Consider the following 23,728-nt stretch of genomic DNA (forward strand, 5'->3'; position numbering starts at 1 on the left):
CATGGAGACTCCTTCCCCCTCTCTCTCTGCCTGCCTCTCTGCCTACTTGTGATCTCTCTCTCTGTGTTAAATAAATAAAATCTTAAAAAAAAAAAAAGTACTCAGTTACTATATCAGGATGATAAAACTATCTCTCCATCTTTTCTTCTAATACTTTTATGGGGTTTTTTTTTCAATGAATTGTATTTTATTTTGGTATAAGTTCTATAGGGATCCACCATTTTTTGTCTGTTCACTGCATCTTCTACTCTCAAGAACTATATCTCTATTACGGTCGTATTTCCATTATAGCTTACTATAATTAAAAAAATATAATTATACTTGGTTGTAAAATTTAGAAGTCTTCAACAAAACTATCTTTCAGTATTTTGTGATAAAGAATCTCATGGTACATCCCAATAATATGATTATAGTTTCATATATTCATAAATCTCACCATCAATTACTCATCATTAATATCTATTTTAATAAAGATAATTTTGGGTATTATCTATGAATGTTTTGTGAACATTTTATTCAGTAACTGTGCATTTTTATAGGTTCCTTTGTTATATTTAGTTCTTTATGAAATTGTAGGAATAAATTCCAATAATTATAAAAGAAAATTTGTTTTCATTTTCCAGATTTTTATTTATATACATTATTTGCAGGAATACTTACTTCACTATAGAGCAAGAGTAGTGCTTCGCTTTTGCTCTTGAGGAGGATATTATGGAATATTTTTGCTCTTTTCTCCTCTGTTTACCCCTTCATTCCCCTTTTCTTTCTGTTTCTGTTGTCTCCTGACAGATAGAGAAGGTGGTTAACAGTAGATAAAAGGGAGACACTTTTGCCTATTAATATGTAGATTCTGTTATTAAGTATCTGAATATAGGAAATTAATATAAGAAATACCTAGTCTTTGAGCAACATATTTTTATTCTTTTTTAATTTTCTCTTTATTTGTATTTGTCCGAATTCAAATTTCTATGGTAAATACTTTTTTTAGTAAGGGTAGTTTAGGACAGAGTTCTTTGTTGTATCATTTCTATTTTATTGGTTTATCACTCTTCTTCTCTCTTTGCTTTTTCTGATGAGACCAACTTTAATCATAACCATGGTGAACTTTCAGTTAAAACAAGTGACGTAGCTTACCTATGTTAAGAGTTCAATGTAGAAACCCTTTTCCTTCTATTTTTTCTTATTTTTTAAAATTATTTCCACAGAAAGAACGTGCTCTCTGAATAACTGTACAGTGGCCAAAAGAATTGGAAAAGGAAAAGATGCTACTGTGATCTTTGAGCATTTCAGGAAACCTGTAGATCCATTTGTTCAGGAAAACTGTTCTTGCAGTGCCGTAAATTCAGAGATAAATCCTTCCAACGAAAATATTTCTAATTCCTACGGAAACGTACAAAATGGAAACATTTCTATACATGAAACATACAGTGGACAGATGGAGCACAATTTAGCAGAATGTAGAGACACTTCTCAAGTACATATATATGATTCAGGTCTTTCATTTTTTCCCAGTGATACCAGAGAAAGTGTTAATGGGGACTTCATGTTAAATTTGACACAGCTTAAAAATGTTTTAAGTGGTCTTTCTGCTGCTTTTCCCCTTCATAACAATATTGGCTCAAGCACAGTTATTACTTCAAAACTCATTAAAGACCCAAGACTGATGAAAAGAGAAGAAAGCATAGGAAAACATAATAATATTACAGGTTTAAATAAGATTTTGCCACTTGAGAAGAGTTTAGATTTTAATTCAGAAGAACACCTATCATCCACGCAAAATAATTCTGCCTTCTCATCTGAAGTTGTGCCTGGTGATCGTTCTATTCTTACTAATTGTTTGGACGCCCCTTGCTTCAAAGTTTCTTTTGATGATTCACAGTCACAGGCTCAGAACTGGGGCTCTAAGAACTATGATTATACAACTCCTGGTAAAATTACCATGGCAAGACAGTGTAAGGGCCAAGACAATTTTTCCTTCCCAATGTGTTTGCCAAATGCAGTTTCAGAAGTTGAGAACCAAAAACACAATGAGGAAAAAGTCCAGAGATCCCAGCAGAGAGACAACATCTCACTTTTAATTGAAGAAGAAGGTGAACCACGTAACTCTCACGAATCAGTGAATACTTGTACAGAAGGGTACAGTAGTCACATCTCTCAGGAATCATGGTCTTCTAATTTAGAAACTGTATATCAGACTGGTCAACAAATGTCTACAGTTTTTCCTCTCCAAAAGAAGGAAAGCATACGTGGGTACCTTCAAAATATTGGAAAAATGAGAGACTTCACTAGTCCAGAGGATAATTCTGAACATGGAGAAAAGCAAATTTTGTGGAAAGAAAATTATTTTACTAATGAAGCAAAAATCAGACCAGTAGATAATTACATTTCTTTGCACCAAGAATACAAAGAGAATGAGAGTCTTTGTTCTTTCAGAAAAAATTGTGATCAAATACCAATTACTCAAGAATTAGAAATACCAAAATCTTCTGCATTTACCACAAAGGATAAATATGACCTAGATCATCTAGCATTGGAATTAGAAAGTAATCTTACTCCAAGAGTGGAGAGCCTTTCACAAAAACATTCTCAACCCTCTTTGGAGTATGAAGATAACATTCATACAAGTTTTGCAATTTCTCAAAAACTAATGGAACTAAAATTGGAAAAACCAAATCAAAACAGTGTTAACATTATGACAAATGCTCTTCAAGAAGCAAAAGACATTCCTCAGGACAAAGAATTGCCAAATGATAGAATTACTTCATCTCACGACATTAAAACAACTCATGACAATTCAGATTGTAGCATAGCTGGTGAACATACATGTGTCCATGAAAATGATCCAGTGCCACTGGAGAACATGCAAAAAGACTGCAGAGAAACTTTTCAAAATGCTAATAAAGGTCAAGGTCATACTCTGTGCTGTAATGCAGAGTTGTACAGTGATATACACCTGAATACTGATTTTAAAGAACAAGGAGACAATGATAAAGAAAATGAAAATGAGGCTAAAGAGGAAGACACTGCTTTGTCTACAGAAAACAACAGACTAGATATATATGAAGATGAGAAGCAGGGTTTTCGTACAGACAAAAATTATGCCATTATAGATGAAAGAAGGGAGAATGAAAATTACAATAATGTAGAAATTCTGAGTTCTGAAGAATTTTGTACATTTAATTTGACTTGGGGGAAAAGACATGTATCAACAGAAACTACATTTTTAGAAAGTGAAGATACTATCACTGCCATAAAACAGAAAGATTCTCAAAATACAAGCAGAAGTGTAGAGCATTTGGCTTCCACAGCACTTCCCAAAATTGCAGCATCTTCAGTGCATGTAGCCTCAAATGCTGCAGTACAGATAACTGATGGTATGGTACCTACATTAGGCACAAATCATGAAGATCACCAAAGATACCAGATTCAAGAAACTTGTTCATCTGAGAGTCTAGATGTTGGTCTGTTGGTAAAACATAAGGTTTCTGATTGTGAAATGGATGTGGATAACAATAAATTTCATGACTCATTTAATCAGTCAGTAAGTGAGAGTCCCATTCTTCAGAGTTGTGAATTGGAAAATAAGATTGAATTGGGATCAGAACTGTGTGATGATGTTTTTCTAATTCAACAAGATACTTCTAGCCATAGAAATGCTCTATATGAAGAATTTGGGGCCTCATATGAGGCTTTAAAGTCTCGTATTGATTGGGAAGGTCTGTTGGGAAGCAATAATGGGGAGAGGGAAGTTTTGAAAAGCTCCAGAGGAAGGGAGAATAATGATCAACATTACTCTGAGGAAAGTAATTCTTCCTATTCCTCTACACAAAAGGACAAAGAACTCTTCAATCCAATTTTACTTCCAGATTTACAAGTGAAAATCACTAATATATTTATGCCAGGATTCACTCCCACTTTTGAATCCCCTGCATTAGAAGATAATTTTTGCAAAAACATAACTAAAACCAAAGAACCAGAAATGGATGAGGAGGAGAAATTGCCAGGATTTGAAATCTATTCCCAGTGTTCTGGTGAATATTCACATCACCCATGTGAAAATGAATCTGGTAATACAAGCCAAGAATCAGGACTAGTGAGTAAATCTGAAATCTCACTTCCTCTTGATGCAAATCATAATACACAAGGAAATCATGCTTCTGAAAAACAAAACAGTGGACCTTTGCTTACAGAGCCCTCTAATGTCACAGCATTAAGTAATGAAACAAGTTGTTCCTTGACAGATTCAAAAACTGATTGTAATGATACTAGAAGTAAAAAGGACACAGGATCAAGAATTAGTAAAAGAAAGCCAAATACACCTTTCAGGAATGAGAACACAGCACATAAGGATTTAAGACATCATGAAATTTACGGAAAGAAGAGGAAGCTAACCGATCAAGACTCATCTGAATGTTTTTCTTCATTATCCCAAGGGCGAATTAAAACATTTTCAAAGTCAGAAAAACACATTAGGAGTGTCCTAGATATTCTAAATAGTGAAGCATCTTTATGCAAAAGCAAACGTCTTTCCAGAAAACTTGACAGAGCTGTTCTTCACTTAAAAAAAGCTCATAGGAGAGTTCACACATCTTTGCAACTTATAGCTAAAGTAGGAGAAAAAAGAAAAGGCCCATTACCAAAATCATATGCAATAATATGCAATAATTTCTGGGAAAGTTGTGACCTTCAAGGTTATAGCTCTGTGTCTGAAAGAAGATATTATTCCACTAAACATTTTTTGTCAAAAAGAAAATATGACAAGCCAGGAGAGAAAAGAGCTTTGGGATTTGAAGTGGGTAAATCATTAACTCATGTATCAAAGCACAAGTCTTTCAAAACAAGTAGAGAGAGAATCACAGAGTGCGTTTCTAAGAAAAATGTAGCTAGCAGTGTCTCCAGAAGTCACACCACTATTCATGTGAGAGAATTTTGTGAGAAGGAGTATCCTGAATCACAGTTAGCCCTGTGCTCTACACCCCGAAGTACGAGTTATTCAGCTTATAACAAGAGCAGTATGAAAAGTCTGAGATCATCAGAACTTCAGCCATTTTCTGGAGAACCTGGGTTTTTGTTTTCCCCATCCTGCCCAGATAAACTAACTAAAAAAAATAAAATTGACACAGCATTTTTATCTAACATCAGTAAATATGAAAAGCCTGAGTACCATTCAGCAAATAATAAAATTAAGGATCTAATGAAAGAAAGTAATTCTGAGACTAATAAATTAATAAATAAGAGTAATTCAGTATCTTTAAATTGCATAAAAGAAAATAATGTAAGTTTTAGCAGAGACAAAAATTATGATGCAACTTGTGTAACGCACACAAAGGTAAAAACTGACATAGTTATTTCAGTTTTAGAATCAAATGTGAAGCACTTTTTAAATGTTGATATCTATAAACCAGATAACCTTATTTTATCTGGTTATAAAAGAAACTTGGAAGTAACCTTTCCTATTGAAGAATGGACAGCTCCCACTCAGAGCTCCAAACCAGGCATTATTGCAGGAGACATGCTTATGGACCCATTAAATCCAACTCTGATAACCCACAAAAAGTATAACAGTGTTCCTCAATTGTTAACAACCACTCCAGTGACAGCTAGTGAAGGAGAATCTTCAGAATCTTATTTGGATAGACAGAGAACTTTTTCTGTAGATTCTTTTGCAACATCCACTAATGTACCACACTGTCAGCCACGATGTGGTGGAAAGGAGTGTCTAAAAACAGAACAGTGGTCTTCAAGTAATTGCTTCCATATAGATGAGAATGACTCAGGTGTTCTTGAGAATTCTGAGTTGGGTCTCAAATTAGTAACTGAAGAAAGTAAAAGTTGTAGGAAAAAAACAATGAAGAAACTATTTTCCAGTGATAGTTCTTTGCTCTTAAAAGGTAATATGAAGTGTTCCTCTTCAAAAAAATGTATGGCAAAGACAAACATTCAGGACAGAAAAATGTGGAAAGTTAAACATGCAGAAAAGGCAAAAGATTCACTTCACATAAAAACCATGACTGAAGGATTCACTGCTACTAAGTACAAAAACCAAAAGAATAAGATCTTAGAAAATTCCTCCTACTTACGTGAGAAAAGAATTAAAAATGTGATTGATTCTCATCAAATCTTTGAAGATATTACTGAGGTAGTCTCTTTGAATAACACAGTTTCTAATCATCTTAGCAAAAGAGAGAAAGAAGGGGAAGTTAAAGTTAGTAATAACTCTCAGTCTGACTCTGCATTGCATTCAGAAATAGCTTGTAATTCCAAACCACACATTACAGGAATGAATCATAGGCCTGTTTTACATATGCACTCTCAAACCTCTGAATCCTCTACTGAGAAGAAGCCTGCATCAAACGTGAATGGATTAAAAGAAAAATACTGCTCAGCTGATCATTCAGCTCTTATACCTAGGCTAGCTCAAATTTTGAGAAGGGCAGATGAAACATCATCTTTTCAGATTCTACAGGAAGAAACTAAGGCTTGTCAAAGTATTCTCCCATTATTTGTTGAAGCTTTTGAAAGAAAACAAGAATGTTCTCATGAACAAATCTTGATTTCAAGAGAACTGTTGGTAGAACAAAACCTGTGGAGTAATTGCAAACACAAATTAAAACCATGTGCTATTGACTCCTTGGTGGAACTCCAAATGATGCTGGAAACTATTCAATTCATTGAAAACAAAAAAAGGCTCTTAGGAGGTGAGCCAACTTTCCGAAGCTTGCTTTGGTATGATGAAACATTGTATGGTGAGCTGCTTGGTAGACCACGTGGATTTCAACAACAATCCAATTTCTATCCTGCTTTTCAAGGAAGGTTAAAATATAATGCATTCTGTGAGTTGCAAAACTATCATGATCAGCTAATTGAATTGTTTGAAGAAACCAAAAGGGAAAACAATTCATACTATGCATTCTTAAAATACAAACGGCAGATTAATGAATGTGAAGCAATAATGAAGCATTGTTCTGATTGCTTTGACTTTTCTCTTTCTGTTCCATTTACCTGTGGAGTTAACTTTGGAGATAGTTTAGGAGACCTAGAAACCTTAAGAAAAAGTACTTTAAAGCTGATCGGTATGTATGGGGACTCTCCTAAAGTTGATTCCTATCCAGGAAAACAAGATCATTTGTGGATTATCATAGAAATGATCTCCTCAAAAGTTAATTTTATTAAGAACAATGAGGCAGTAAGTATTAAGATATCTCTTTATGGTCTGGAACATATCTTTTTTGATGCTGCAAAAAGTCTTGTTTGGAAAGAAAGGAGACAGTCTTTTAGCAAAAAATACTCAGGAAAGAAGGATAAAGAAATGCTACTCAAAATGAATCAGTATGCTTTTTCTAAGTTGAAAAATATATATGATACGTTGTCTAAAGATTTAAGCAGTGAACAAATTTCCAACATTGGGCTTGAGAATACTGAGATTGCTTCCAGAAAGTCAGATGACCTAATAAACAAAGCTACAGTTAACATGGAAGACTGTAGGTTTAACAGTACTTTGCTTTCACACCCAGATATCTGTTGTGTTAGTGAAATATTGGATCAGGCTGGATTTGCAGACTCTGAGAAATTGGAGGAACTCACTTTGAGATGTATTGGACACCTAGAAATTTTAAAAAAATACTTTCAGATGCTGCAAGAAGAGAACATAGATCATATTTTTATCACAGAAGAAAATGTTTTGGACATGGTGAAAAACCACAACCATGGAGCCATAATTTTAAAACCTGCAGCCATTGAAACCTATATTGAAATTGTCATGCTTTCAGAAACTGTTCACTTTCTTAAAAACACAATGGCAAAGAAACTAGACAAACAGAGGTTTCGAGGTATGCTTTGGTTTGATTTGTCACTTCTTCCTGAGTTGGTTTGCTGCCAAGAAAAAATGGCTCCTTTTTCATTTCTTAAAGATAACTCAACAGATTGCCTTTGGAATGTCATAGAGACTGCTATTTCTGAACTTAAAAAAGATCTGGATATTATTTACAAATATAGTGAAGGGATTAATTGTTCATACGCTCTTCATTTGCTCTCAAGAGAACTTGCAGAACTTTCAGAAATAAAAAAACTTCTAGAGATGTCTAAGTATTCCGTTTCTACATTTATTGACTTTGTGCCATATATAGCATCCATAAATTACGGAAGCACTATGACAGAGTTAGAATACAACTACAATCAGTTTTCTACACTGCTCAAAAATATAATGGCTGCCCCTCAGAAAGATTTAGGGAAAATGGCTCATATTATGAAAGTCATGAAAACTATTGAACATATGAAGATAATATGTGCTAAAAATGCTGAATTAACCATTTCCTTTATTCTGTGCCAAATGCTACATAACAGAAAGAAGACTTTACAACTGAAGAGAAAAGAAAAAATGAATATGCATGTAAAACCTAGGAAGAGTATCAGTAAATCTAGTACTTTTATGAAAGTGCCCTCAATTTCAGAGTGCATAATGAAAAATGTTTCAAATTCCTCTAAAAAACGATCTATCACTGTAGACAAATGTGAAGACTCTCAGGAACAAGAGAAAAACAGTACTGTTTCCAGCTGTAAAAAACAAAAGGTAACAAATGTTTCAAAACATAAAGTATGTAAGTATTACTTTTAAGAACAAATCTACTCTTGAAACAGGTAGTTTGCAGATTGGTAAAAATTGAGAATGCTTTGTATATTGCCTTGCAATGTGAATTTACTAAGTAAAGAATTGTATTAGGGATATCTGGCTGGCTAAGTCAGTGAAGCATGCAACTCTTGATTTGGGGGGCATTAGTTTAAGCCCCATGATGGGTGTAGAGGTTATTTTTTTTTAATTGGATAAAATAATTCCTATTAGCTACAAAATGATGATTCTGTATATGAGAAACACCTTGCAAATGTCTACTTTTAAACTAAAAATTATTTAGAAGATACTTCTTGGAGGAATATATATATAACTTAAGGGATAGTCCAATGTGAATGTAAGTTATTTATTAAGTAGCTTCTATATAACAAGGCTATACTTAATGTAGTAAATATTAAAAGCTGGCTAATGGAGCCTGTGTTCTTGACCATTATCCACATGGAAAGAATAGGACAGATTTTTTAAATAGGTGATTAGGAAGGAGTTACAAGAAGTCCTACATAAACACATTTTATTTAACAAATTATAGAAAACATTTATTTTGTACCTGGCACTATTCTAACAATTGCACAAATATTAACTTCTTTATCTTTCACAAAATCTTTATGATTTACTATTATTGTACATAGTATTATGAGGTACTATTATTGTCTTCTTTAAAGGTATAAGACAGAGTACAGAAAGGTTAAATAACTTTCCTAGGGTCACAGGGTTAGTAAATGGACAAGCCCAGATGTAAAACCAAGCAGTCTAGCTCCAGAGCCCATACTAACCTAACCACCTACACTCAGAGGCTACTCTTAAAATTTTTTGAGAATTTCTCAGTTCAGAAGTAAAGGGAATCCTATATGCAAAAGAAAAGGAGGAATTTTGTCTTAGGTTACTGAAATTGTATTTGTTAATTAAACTAGTTCTGGAGGCCAGGAAACCAATCATTTATTTCACTGTGTTGATAGGAAAACAACCAACCAGTTTGTAAGCATACTTCCAGTAAGAGTATAAGTTGGGTATGCCACACCAGCAGTAAAATGAGAATAATAAGAAGGTGTTATAAATATTTAGAAGAAAAGTTTTTTTAAAAGTTTTTTTTAAATTTCAATGAAGAGCACAGACCAAAGCTTTGTCTTAAATTGGGAAAATGTGTTATCTAATGAAAGTTAAATTAAGAGGGGTATCTAAGTTATGGAAAATATTATGAGCAAAGGCACAATGTTTATTGACATTATTTGAGAAATCAGTTTTAAACTAAGTCTAGAAAAGAATTTAATTTAGTGGATAATACCAGTAAGCTAAGGTATTTTGGAAAGAATATTGTTTCAGATTATAAGATGTCTTAAATATAGGCCCAAGGAGTTTAACTTTATTCTGTATGTATTGAAGGTAATGTCCTGTGAAATGTGTTTTTTCAATGATTTAAAGAGTAGAGATTCTGAGTACAGTTAGAAGTAACATGTCATCCAGGGCTTAGTTGAGGGTGCTATTTTACAGAATAAGAAATGAAAGTCCCTATTTGACAATTACTTAAAAATGGGACTTAATGACTGGTTTACTAGAAAGAGCATATACAAAAAGAGCAGTTATAAATGGACTCCAAGATTTGTTATAAGATATGGGGATAGAAATAAGTCTGTAAAATGTCTTTTGAGAAAAGTCTCTCTAAACATTTGTGACATATGGGAAGTCTAGCAGAGTCACTGGTTTTTGAAAGGGGGAAGATTAATGAATGTGGTTTTAGACCAAGCATTTTAGATGATGACACAACAAGAAATTGTATCTGATGTGAAAATAATATTTATATTGTATTTTATGCCATTACCAATGTAGGTTTTCTTTGTAACTTTTAAACATAGGTTGACATGAAAGATGTAACAGAAATCAACAGAGAAGAGGCAACATTCAAGCACCCAAGGTAACAGCTGCCATCAGCCCTATCTGAAGAAAAAACAAAATTAAGCACGTATTAAGGAACAGTGCTAACACATTTATTTATATACCTCTATTGGATATACATGTAACTTAGAGGACAAGAGTAAGATTAGAAGGGAGAATAAGGTTTCAGATTAGGCAGTACTTTAAGGTTTAAGGAATTTAAAGTTTATTCTGTAAGTATTGAAGGTATACCCTGTGAAATGTTTTTTTCAGTAATTTAAAGGATAGGGAGATTCTGAGTAGAGGTAGAAGTAGTAGTAAGAGAAGAGTGGTGTTTTATAGAATAAAAAAGTAAAATTCCATTTGACAGACATTGTTTAAAGAATTTATGGGCATTACTAACTGGTTTGCTAAAAAGAAGATAATATGACAAGTGATTAGATTGAGTTTTTTAAACTTGTGGATACTACAGACCAGTCACATTTCAAAATTGGTTAAAAAAATAGAAATTGCTAATTTATATTACTAAGGGGGAACTTAGTCATCAACATACATGTATTATACTACTGTCTCATTAAAGGATGTTTAACACCATTATATAGGAGGAACGTGATTTCAAAATAAAGGCTAGATCTTTAAACTCAATTGTTTTTATGAAAAACTCCCTACATGATTTATATTTTTTCAATCTGACATGAAGTGGTGCCGCTGGACATATTGACCATCTCTTATTCCATTCAGCTCTCTCAGAGCTGTCAGTTTGTGACAAGCTTCATTTTTTCTATTTTATGAAAGAATGGGTAATACAGAACAAAAAAGATGAGAATTCTAATTTCTGTCTTACTTGGTTCCCCTTCTTTATACATTTTATTTATATTTCTAGAATCCTTTTCCAGACCCTTTAAATAGTTGTGTAGTGACACAAAGATGAATACGCTTTTAAAGGGATAACATAAACCAGTTTTACAATCATCTTAGTTCTGGTAATTAAATATAGGTAGTATTTGATACTCAAAAATCAGACTTTCCTGCTCACATAGGGGAATTAATCCAAATATAAGGTTAATAAGGGGTGATATTTTCATGGAAGAATACTCTCTAAGAGAATGGGTAGAAGAGTAACCATACAAGCAGCTGTCAATGTATACGGTTGAGATATCACTGAAACATCATTAGAAATGTGATAAAGCAGAAATTGTACCTTCTGCAAAATGTCAAAGTATTGTACAGAATTGGATGAAGATGTTGGTTGTCAATAAAATGCCTTTTAGAGGGGCACCTGGGTAGTTCAGTCAGTTAAGCATCTGTATTTGGCTCAGGTCATGATCCCAGCATCCTGGGATCGAGTCCTACATCAGGGTCCCTGCCTAGTAGGGAAACTGCTTCTCCCTCTGTGTGCTCTCTCATCTCTCTCTCTCTCTCATTCTCCCTCTCAAATAAATAAATAAAATCTTTAATTTAAAAAAAAAAGCTTAAAATGCCTTTTAGAGAGGCTAGATTAAGTAAAATATGGGGCATTTAGTTTGAAACTAAATATATACAAATTCCAGGCCAGAGATTAATTTCTTTTGCTTGGGGAGGAATGATTACTTTTTTCTTTTCAACAAGTTCTTTTCCACTTGTAATTCAGAGAATTTGATGAGACATCAAAAAATATAATCATCCTGGAGACCTATATTAACAGTCTGGCTCTAGACATTTCCATAGTGGATGCTTCCTTCAGCCTGGTTGAGACTCTCTAAATTTAGGTAGGAATGTCAAGGATATTAAATTGGCATGATATTTTGGAGGTCTGTGTTTCCTCTTCTTAACCTTGAATGGAAAAGCTATCTTAGTAGTTCCCAATAACAGAAGATGATCTTTTGGCAGGGGCAGGGCACAGATGGTAGTTTTGTCAGTTATATATAGCCATTAAAAGTAAAGAAGATCACCAACAAGTTGGAAGTGTATGAATGCAAAACTACAGTAAAAAATTGGATGTGGTTTCCTACTTCTAAAAGCCTTTGTTAGGAAATATCCAGTGTATAAAATAATTACAATATTGATCACACTGCATATATTTCTTTTTTTTTTTTAATTTATTTATTTGACAGACAGGGATCACAAGTAGTCAGAGAGGCAGGCAGAGAGAGAGGGGGAAAGCAGGCTCCGCGCTGAGTGGAGAGCCCGATGCAGGGCTCGATCCCAGGACCCTGGGATCATGGCCTGAGCTGAAGGCAGAGGCTTTAACCCACTGAGCCACCCAGGTGTCCCCACTACATATATTTCTAAATGTATCGGAAATGCATTTGAAATGCAGAGTGTGTAATATTTTGCAGGAAAAGTATCTCAATTCAAAGCAAGGAAGTAGGGGTGCCTGGGTGGCTTAGTTGTTAAGCATCTGCCTTCACCTTGGGTCATGCAGAAAGCCTGCTTCTCCGTCTCCCCCTGTTTGTGTTCCTTCTCTCTCTCTCTCTCTCTGTGTGTCTCTTTCTCTATCAAATAAATAAATAAAGTCTTTTTAAAAGTGGGGGGAGGGGCACCTGAGTCTCTCAGTGGGTTAAGCCTCTACCTTTGGCTTAGGTCATGATCTCAGGGTCCTGGGATTGAGCTTCACATCGGGCTCTCTGCTCAGCCCGGAGCCTGCTTCCCTCTCTCTGTCTGCCCCTCTGCCTACTTGTGATCTCTCCCTCTTCGTCAAATAAATAAAATCTTTAAAAAAAAAAAAAAAAAAAAAAGCAAGGAATGAAACTGGGGGAACAAGTTACACATACACTGCTGATAGAGATAATGTAAATTTTAAGAATTCTCCTGAATAAAAACTTCAAATACATGTTTATATTAAGTTTGGGGGACTCTGTATATTTAAAGTTGTTTTTGTGTATATGTTATACTTAATAGGACCACGAGATCTCATCCTGAAAGTCCAAGCGAAATAGGAGCAACTTCATCTGACAATCTGAAAAGAAACCATGTATCTCCAAAAAAGATTGAGGTGGAAAGATCACTACCTGACTCACTCTTACCTTCAAAGAACTTAAAAGACACTTGTACATCAAAGCCAGAGGACAGAATAGATTTAACTAATATTTCATCTAATACTTCGAAAGATCTCACTGGACAACAGGGAAACTTAAGTAGCATGAAGAAAAGCAATGCGAATTTTAGTGCTCCTGAAACAAAAACTGATAAGAAAGCTTGTTCTTCTTTCACAATTTGTGAACAAAGAAGTGTAGATGGCGTATTTCCAAAAGACCGCAAGATGCCTTCACAGAGATTTCTTAATCCTGCAGAGAAATTTTGTCCCTCAGACATAAAACCAGGAACTGAGCCTGATGGATCAGTGCTCTCAAAGCCTGTTTTCCGTTTTGTTAGGGACATCCCTGCCAATATAGAAACAAATGACACTGTCTTTGAACTTCAAGATTATGAAATATTAAATTCTTCTATTAAAAATTCTGCATGCACCAATTCTTCAGAATCCAGATTTAATCAGGACAAATCTCCTATTCTGCAAGTAAATAAAACACAGCCTGAAAAAACTGAGTTAAAAGAAAAATACATGGATACCTTGAGTCCCAGTTCTATACCTCTAGGAGCATCTGAGGACATAACCCTTAATGTAAATCAAACAGCAGAATACTCTTTTTCTGAACAACAAAATAATGAAAATCCGAAAGTCCTAACTCAAAATGCTGCAGCATATTGGAATGAACTTCCACAGTCTGCATGTGCTCCAGTATGTAGTTCTTCGGCGTATGCATTTGGAACTTCATATCCTTACTACGCTTGGTGTGTTTACCATTACAGCAGCAGTGGTGGCAGTTCCCTTACCCAGACATATCGTGGGATAACATATGAAGTACAGCCATCTCCTCCTGGGATGTTGACTGCAATTGCAAGTACAGTTCAAAGTTCACATTCTAATCTTTTATACTCTCAATATTTTGGTTACTTCGCTGGGGAGCGACAAGCAAGTGACTTTCTGCCAGTGAATGGGTATTTTCAATCTCAAATGCCTGTTCCTTATAATTTTCAGCAGCCAGTTTTTTCACAGTATGCTCCCCATCAGTCATTCCCACAACCTGTATACCCTTACCCTCCTGATTCAGGTGTGCTTCCAGAAGTTCCATGGACTTATGGTAAGTTTTATAAGTTTTAGTGCTCACTTTATTGAGTTTTTACTTTTCTCTCTTTGTACATTTATGTAAATGAAATTTACAGCAGGTCATCTATAGTAGTCATTTTTTGTGCAGGCTCATAGAATTGTTCAAATCTGTGAATTATGTTGTCACATGGGAATCTGGTTGTCAGAGATTGAAACAAAAAGAACTGATAATATCACTAATACGTCCTTCAGCAAAAACCAACTTTGGGAACTAGTTAAGTAAATTATAGGTAATTCATACCGTGAAACACAATGCAACAATTACACGGTTTAAATTAGTTTGTGGGTTTTTTTTTTTTAAAGATTTTATTTATTTATTTGACAGAGACCACAAATAGGCAGGCAGAGAGAGGCAAATAGAGAGGCAGGCAGAGAGAGAGCAGGAAGCAGGCTCCCTGAGAGCCTGATGTGGGGCTCGATCCCAGAACTCTGGGATCATGACCTGAGCCGAAGGCAGAGGCTTAACTCACTGAACCACCCAGGCACCCCACTTTGTGGGTTTTTTAAAAGAGTTTTTAAATTTATTTATTTGACAGGGAGAGAGCACAAGCAGGGGGAACAGCAGCTGAGCAGGGAGTCCAATGTAGGTCTTGATCCCAGGACTCTGGGATCATGACCTGAGCCAAAGGCAGAGAGCCATCCAGGTGCCACTTAATGATAATTTTTAAAACTATGTTATATAAATTTACCTGTGTAAGTAAAGGAATGCCTAGAAATACTGAAATGAAATACAGCAACATTTTAAGTTGCCTGCCTCCGGGTAATAAAATTGGGGGATTGTAGAGGGAGTTCTTAATATTTTCTAGATCTCCTACTATGAAAATAACATTATTTTGATAAATGGAGAAAAAGAGTAAAAACCAAGTTGGAAAAAGAAACTTCAATCAGATAAAGCAAACTTTCTCTTGGTATTCTAATAAACTATCTGAGCATAAGTGAGTAGAACAACTTGGTAATTTGCCACTAGAAGTTGAAATTTTTTCTCTTAAATGCAACTTTATTTGTAAAATATGACTAGAACATAGATTTTTAAAATTAAATTGAAATATATATTTACCAATATAAAGCAAAATTTAAAAACAACTATTAATCTGACAAAAACTACGGTTATCCATTAACACTCCAGTATTCTACCATCATAGGTAATATGTACTGTAAGTAAGTTTAACCATCTTTTAAGGTCTTTCAAATTAAAAAGTTGTTTCCTGGAACATGTGGTTGGCTCATTTAGAAGAGCATGTGACTCTTGATCTCAGGGTTGTAAGTTCAAGCCCCACATTGGGTGTTGAGATTAATAAAAGTAAATAAACTTTTAAAAATAATAAAATAAAAAGTTTTTTCCCAACTCTAAATTCTCATAAATTAGTAAGTAGAAAGAAATTGAGTTCATTTATTCCTTCTTTGGTCTGAATTGGATAAGAAGCAGCTTGTTAGCATAGCTCTGTCTCTTATTAAAAAATCTGATCACAGGACCTCTATGTTGGAGTTGCCACTTGACACTCTATGACCTATAGGATAAGATTCAAATACTTTAGCTTGAAATGCAAGGTTCTTCACAGTTTATGTAGCCTCATCTCCCACCACTTCCACCTTTGTCTTCAAGCCACATTGAACTTACTGTTCTCTCATACAATTCCTCTTGTACTTCCATAGAACTTTTTGTGTGCCTTTCTCACATGATAAGTTATATGAGTATTATATGATATTGTAATTATCTCTGCATTTTTCCCTTCCCATCCTGACCCACCAAATAAGTTTAAACAGGACTGGGGATTATTCACCTAAAACAGAAGAAAAACAGTAAAGGAGAGGAGAAAGAAAGAGGAGTGGAAGTGGGGAAGTGATTTTCCTTTGTGATTTTCCTTTGTGATTAATTTGGCACACTACTGTTGCAGTAATAATAGACACACCAAGCATAGTAGATGTAGCAAGCCTATGAATTAAACTAGAAATTTTCATTTCTGAAATAGGAAATCTTGAATGTAATTATTTCATAAAGGTTCTCAGAGTTTGAGATTTTTCATATCCTTAATAATTAAGCTGTTGGTGATGCTCAAAAAGATATCTCTGGAATCAAATCCAGCTTTGATTCTCAATTTTAATTTTAATTGTTAACCTACTTGTTTATGTTAGTCAAGTGAAAATAAAAGGAAAAGAAACAATTACTTACTGTATTATTCAGAAGTAGCTCTGAAAGTATTATGAGGCGGTAAGCACTTCATTTAGTTTTTATGAGTACAAATAATCTATAGAGATCACCTCTCATGCTTTCAGGAACTACATCCTTCTAAACATATGAAAATCCCTGTGGCCCATTTTTGATGTTTTGCTCTTGATGCTTGTGTTCAGTGCCATAAATGGAACTAAGGGGCTAGGTGAGCCCTGTGTGTGAGGCACATTATTACCTCCTTTACTCCATTTAACTCTCCCAGAGTACCTGAGAGGCATGTAGGGATTATTGTTCTCTTACAGATAAGGCAAGTACTCCTTGGAGATCCTTAAATAACTTGTAAGATCCCATGGCTATTAAAGGGCAGATGTGCAGTTTGAATTCTAATATTTTTAGTACTAACGTAACTCAGGTCTTCCATTATACTATTATGTATTATGCTTAGTCAGCATCATTAACTTATCTCAAATCTTTGTGGTTTTTTTCTTTCAGTTCCATGGCAACAAGAACCTTTTCAGCCAGGACATTGAAAAAAGTCTTCTGTCTACTGAAATAAAGGGAATTTAACAAGGTTTTCCAAGTATTTTTTTAGTTACTTTTTATTTTTACATTTTTTAAATATATGTAAATGTGGTAGGAAATATAAACCATATAGCTCTTTATAAAATGTTTAAATGCAACAGTGTATCATATAATGCAACTGGAAATCAATTTCTGACATCTGAAATACCAAAATTATTTCCATGCAATATTTTAGTGAATGATAGTAGGCTATTTTCAATATCCATCAGAAATATTAACAATATTTTGAAATTATATTTTGAAATGTTTCCATCACAAATGTTACAGTTATATAAAAATTCTTTTCAGATTATCCTAATGGAATAAGGAGAGTAAATGTACCATTTAATATGAGTAAACTTAAGCAATAATAGTAAAATCTTTAAGATTTTTCTCTCTGATATTTTTTGATATATTGTTTATAATAGCATTGTGCCATTTGACTTAAAGGATATTTTTTTTTACTTGGGTTGGTCAATCAGACCAATAATTTTATAATTCTTAATATTTTACATAATTCTTTGTCTAATGTGACAAATTCCTTTAATTTCAGTATTTTCTAATTTTTGCTTGCAAAACAAGTTTTAATAGGGAATTTGGTTTGTATATTTCCAGTGTTTGTCTTTGAGTAGAGATTTTTAAAACTTTTATGTTTGAAGTAGTTTAATATCATTGTATTGAAATTAAAGTACATTTAGTAGCTTTTCCTAGGACCCTCTTCCACAAGATTATTTCTATTGTATTGTATTTCATAATTCAAACTTTTCTTAAAATTGATTTTGTAGCAAATAATAAGGAATAATTTCTTTAGCTTATGCCATTAGTTTAGTCATATTTTAGTAATTTAAATAATGCAGCACAAATAGAAGTTTTTTAATTCTGTGGTGATTTTTTTTTTCCTTTTCCAACATTGCACAAAAGCAAAAAGTGTCTCAGAAATAATCATCATAGAACAACAGGAGTTGCAGTGTGTAACTCTGGTGTTTAGCACCCTCTCTGCCCACCAACACCCAACCCTGTAAAATTACAGCTGGAAAGATCCCATACAACTGGATGGACCTTTCTCAAGTACTAGCAGGCCAAAAGATGTGACAAGAAATTTGCTTTGGCTCAAACCAAATAACAGAGCTTTAGTGGTTTCTCAAACTTTCTATGTTAGCAGACTTTTTATGTTACCTAACATAGGCCTCCAAAAAGAGTATAATTCAGCCAAATTTATGTAGAAACTAATTTTTCAATTTAGAAAAACACTAAGAACCCCCCAGGATAAGACTCTTTACTCACAACCAAATACAATGGAATTCAGAGTACTTAAGGTTCTTCTCTAACAGATCTTTAAAAGAGGAAAGTCAAGCAGAGAACTGCAAGGAAAAAACTAAGGAATTTGAAGATTATAGAATTTAAGCAATATTAAAATAACATGGACAAGGGAGGAAGGTGGAGTGAGGGCTTTGTCCTTATAGTTTTATTTGAAACTAGTCTGTAAAATCTGAACTCCTGAATAGATAATAAAACAGTTATTACTATTACTCAAAAAATTACTATCTCAGTCATTTGGTCAATTTATTATTAAAAATGTCTCTGTTAGATAAACCAGAAGTTAAATGTTTAAAAAATGCTTTCTTTAAACAACATTCAGGTTCTGTTAATACTATCTTGTGATATTTTTATTTCATGAGTTTTGATTTCTTAAAAAAAAAAAGGAAAAAACACCTTATCTAAATATTCAGCTATATTTTAAAATCTGCGCTACAAAACAGCACATGAAAAACTAGGGCATTTTCTTCCTGCCCCCCCCCCAAATATGTGTTTTGGTTCCAAAAGTAAAAATAGAAAAAATTAAAATTTGAGCAAACATTGTTTCTTAAAAAACCTGGTTATTTGTAAATATTATTGTTTTGGAATTAAAGAGTTACCTGAATAAACTGAATTCCGTTGAGTTTCAGTGTTTTTTTTCCCTTTTGTGTTTCTTGACTAATGAACAAATATATGATTGATCCTTGGTTTACACATACCCACTACATGAAAAACAAACCACAAAGAACTGACTTAATTAGACAACTAAGTAAACTTTGGAGCCCTCCTTCCACTGCACCTTGGTTTTGCCTTCACCTTTCTTTCTTCCTTCCTTTCCCCCCACTCTACAAACTTCCCTACATCCTGGAGTTCCACAGGACAGCCAGAGTCCCTACATTCACGCAGTTCTCATGCCATTCAAGAGGATAAGTAATGTACATGTAAGTGATTCCCTTCACATCATGCATGTAATACGGAAAACAAAATAAAGTATTAGAACAGAGAATGACAGGATGATACAGAAGCTGAGATGATCAGGGAGGTAATCAAATTAACTTCTATATTCTTATGTTTTAATTATATCACTCTGCCTTCCATTTATATATATATATATTTAAGAAGTACCTGTGAAACCTAAGTTCTGGATCTAGCCACATACAAAGCTATACCCCTCATTTTCACAATGAGGAGATTCCCAAAACCGTTTTTTAGTGAACTTAAATATATAAACTTTTGGAGATACATCTGTATGTGATATAAAAATATTTAAAATTGCTTTTTATTAACATATAATGTATTATTTGCTTCAGGGGTACAGGTCTGTGAATCATCAGTCTTAGACAATTCACAGCACTCACCATAGCACACACCCTCCCCAATGTCCATAACCCAGCCACCCTATTCCTACCCCCCCAGCCCCCCAGTAACCCTCAGTTTGTTTCCTGAGATTAAGAGTCTCTTATGGTTTGTCTCCCTCCCGATCCCATCTTGTTTCATTTTTCTCTCTCCCTACTCCCTACAACCCCCCTGCCCTGCCTCTCAAATTCCTCCTATCAGAGAGATCATATGATAATAGTCTTTCTCTGATTGACTTATAAAATTGTTTTTTTAATGGGATGTCTGGGTGGCTCAGTTGGTTAAGCATCAGACTCTTGGTTTTGGCTCAGGTCATGAGCTCTGGGTCATGAGATGGAGCCCCACATTGGGCCCTGCTCTCAGCGTGTAGGGTCTGGTTGGGATTCTCTCTCTCCCTCTCCCTCTGCCCTTCTCCCCACTGCCCACTGCTCGCATGTTCTCTGTAAATAAATTTTTTTTAATTTTACTTATTTGAGACAGCACAAGAGAAAGCATGAGCAGGGAGAGGGGCAGAGGCAGAGGAACAAGTAGATTCCCCACTGAGCAGGGAGCCTGGCCTATCCATCTCAGGACCCTGGGATCATGACCTGAGCCAAAGGTAGATACTTAACGGACTGAGCCACCCAGGAGCCCTAAATTTAAAAAAAAAAAAAATTTTAACTCATTTTGTAGAATGATTGATTGTATCCTGTCATGCATCTTTGATATCAATATCTGTCATCAGTAGAGGCTTTTTGAATTCTGTGACAAAATTTTTCAAAGAATATCATCCTTTTAAGTTGTTTGAGGTGTATGCTTTTTTAAATCTCTCTATATATATCCAAAATTTCTTTTCACTGAGGTCATTTCGGGGTAATTTCTTTCCCCAAAACATTTTTTTGTGTAATGATCTGAGGTTTTAATAGAGTAAGTTTCCATACTTTTTTTGATGGATATAATTTTATGAGGAAAAAATGTCCAGGCATATGTGGTATTTTAAAACTATTAAAGGGGTTTTTTTTACAGGCATAGTTTGATTTCAGTTTGTACAATTTTGACAGTGCTTGAGTGCCATGATAAACTTCCAGTTGTCCATACAGTTTGAGAAATAGATTGTGGAGGAAGAAAATTAAATTATTTTTATAAGACATTTTTCAAATTCTGATGAGTACAGTTGTAAGATTCCTAGTTAATGAAACCAAGAAAGTAAGAGGTTGCTTAGTAATGTAATATAAAAGTAAGATTAAAAGAGCTCAGAGAATAAGACAGGAAAATTTTCTAAGACCAAAATCCTTATTTCTTGAGCAGTAAGCTCTGCTGCCTGCTTTATTAATACCTTCTTATTTCTGAATCTTGTAACCATTTAAGAATCTCTCTGGTGTTTACAGGAAACCTTCTTTGAAATATTCTACGGAACGCTTAAGCTCATAATACACTGCATTCTAATTTGTCACAGGAAACTGCATATATCCTGAGATTTATAACTACTTTCATTTTTAAAATCTATTTTCCTTTATTAGGTAATAATAACTTATATCTATGACGGATACAATTTTTTTTAATATGAACATATTTAAGAAAGCTAGTCCAGTCAATTGAGCTTATTTGGTTGAAGATTACACTTACATTCAGGCGGCAATTATTGAACATCTGACGTGTGCTAAAAGTATGCTATTCTCTACATGTGCATAAACTAATCTTTATATCAGCCCCATAAAGGGAAGCATTCTTTGCTTATTTTATAATGCATTCATTCAGAAGGCCATATAAGATTTTTATTCCTCAACTCATCTTTGTGAACATTAGGTAATAGTTTCCAGTATTGTTAGTTTGAAAAGAATGTAAGATCTGTCTTAAGTTTCTCTTTGACATGCCACTTGCTGCTTAAATTCCAGACATCAATTTATGGTACCTAATATATAATCTTTTAAAATCTGAATTATAGAATATGCAAAAAACAATAATTTAATATTTTTGCATGTTTGATTAAAAGATAGTTGCTGTGTACATACCAATAATTCCAGTCCTTGGCTAGGATTATTTTAGTTGTATTGAGAAGTGAATGTATTTTTCATGTTGGGAGTTCTACTAAATCAGGTAGTTAATGACCCCTAATCCACAGATTCCCAACCAAGTGTTTTGAAACCATGTCTGAATATTAATGAAGTATTAAACTACTGAACTGTAAACTTGAAAAACAGGGTGGTAAATTTTGTTATGTATATTTCACAATTTTAAAAAAAAGAAGAATCCTACCAGGAATCCTTCAACCAGGGATATGTTCTATGGGATGTGCTGGTACTTCCTTTCACTCCTGTGTTAAACCAAGTGTTCGGCCAAGGGATAATGCCAAATTACTATGCTACATTGAGGCCTTGCCTAGAATATAAAATCTATTGTTTCTCTTCATCAACTTTAATTATTCCATGGGAGATGGGGTGTGATATGTATTCCTTTTACTTCTCCATAAGGCATACACCCACACACATAATGTCAGTGGAATGCTTTAGGTCGTGATCACATGTGACTCCTCTAGCTAAAGACCTCTCAACTTTTCAACATGTATAAATCAAAGACTGTTCATGACTCAACTTAGAGTTGCCTTACTCTTACAAGTATTCCTAGATTCCAGTGGGGTGAATTATATAGTCTTCTTTTAAAACCTATTAACACCAAGTGGGAGCATCTCTCACATTATTATCTCACTTTGTGAGATATCTTGCTTGCTCTTAACAAAGATTGTAAGATGCTTTCAAGCCAGAAATACCTCATTGACACTTCATTTCCAAATGTCCGCTGCTGGGCTGAGCAACAGAAGATGCTTAATATACATTTGCTGTTTGTAACTTGGAGTATATTTTTACTGAGTGGAATGGATTTTCATTTTGTCTTTTTTGAAAATAAATCATCATTCCCACTCTTAAATATTTTATGGATTTTTTTTATTCTGACATCTAAAAGGGGCAGGATAAAATATTCACTAACGAATTGTTCTTACTTTGCCATTTGATGGATGCTTACCAGACATTATAGGAGAAACTTTTTCCATTATTGTAGGTTCCTAGATCAAGAACCCAAAAAGCAGGGAGAAAAACTTCATTTTTTGTCTGTCTCAATATTTTGCCCTGAAAAATTAGTGAAAGATAACAAAAGTAACACAGCTGGTTCAGCAGGCTGTATGTGCATTTTCTTTTCTTTTCTTTTCTTTTTAAAAGATTTTATTTATTTTACAGAGAGAGATCACAAGTAGACAGGCAGGCAGAGAGAGAGAGAGGGAAGCAGGCTCCCTGCTGAGCAGAGAGCCCGATACGGGACTCAATCCCAGGACCCTGAGATCATGACCTGAGCTGAAGGCAGTGGCTTAACCCACTGAGCCACCCAGGCACCCTGTATGTGCATTTTCAATAGATGACATATTTGAAACATTAATTTTATATAGTTGATCTGTGAGAAAGTTAAGAAGGTGGGTATAGGCCCAGGAAATTACCACAGAAGTAAATGGTCTTAAGAGAGGGAGGAAGTTAGAGAGCCTGCCTCTTCATAAAGAGTATGAAGCAGAATAAGCTTCAGCATAGCATTTGAAGAGAAAAAGTGGTGACAGAATCGATTTTGAAGAAAATGCCACCCATCTCCAGAACTTCTACATTCTGCAAAGCTGAAACTCCAAACCCATTAAACAACTCCCCTTTCCCTCTCTCCAGTCCCTGGCAACCACCATTCTACT

The 23,728-nt window shown here is 34.4% G+C and overlaps 1 protein-coding gene across 10 annotated transcripts in view; it reads left to right on the forward strand.

Annotated features, from left to right (window-relative positions):
- Positions 1-17,805, forward strand: part of TEX15 (testis expressed 15, meiosis and synapsis associated) — an 83,671-nt gene extending 65,866 nt beyond the window's left edge. For all 10 annotated transcript variants that reach the window (XM_032329276.1, XM_032329277.1, XM_032329274.1 and 7 more), the window contains 4 exons: positions 1,206-8,569; positions 10,477-10,535; positions 13,376-14,616; positions 17,305-17,805. In XM_032329276.1, the coding sequence (XP_032185167.1) occupies positions 1,206-8,569; positions 10,477-10,535; positions 13,376-14,616; positions 17,305-17,342 (8,702 nt within the window). In that variant the 3' untranslated portion in view covers positions 17,343-17,805. The remainder of the gene's footprint in view (positions 1-1,205; positions 8,570-10,476; positions 10,536-13,375; positions 14,617-17,304) is intronic.
- The last annotated feature ends 5,923 nt before the right edge of the window (positions 17,806-23,728 follow it).

The sequence above is a fragment of the Mustela erminea genome, chromosome 21, assembly GCF_009829155.1.
Source record: "Mustela erminea isolate mMusErm1 chromosome 21, mMusErm1.Pri, whole genome shotgun sequence".
In the NCBI taxonomy this organism is placed as follows: domain Eukaryota; kingdom Metazoa; phylum Chordata; class Mammalia; order Carnivora; family Mustelidae; genus Mustela; species Mustela erminea.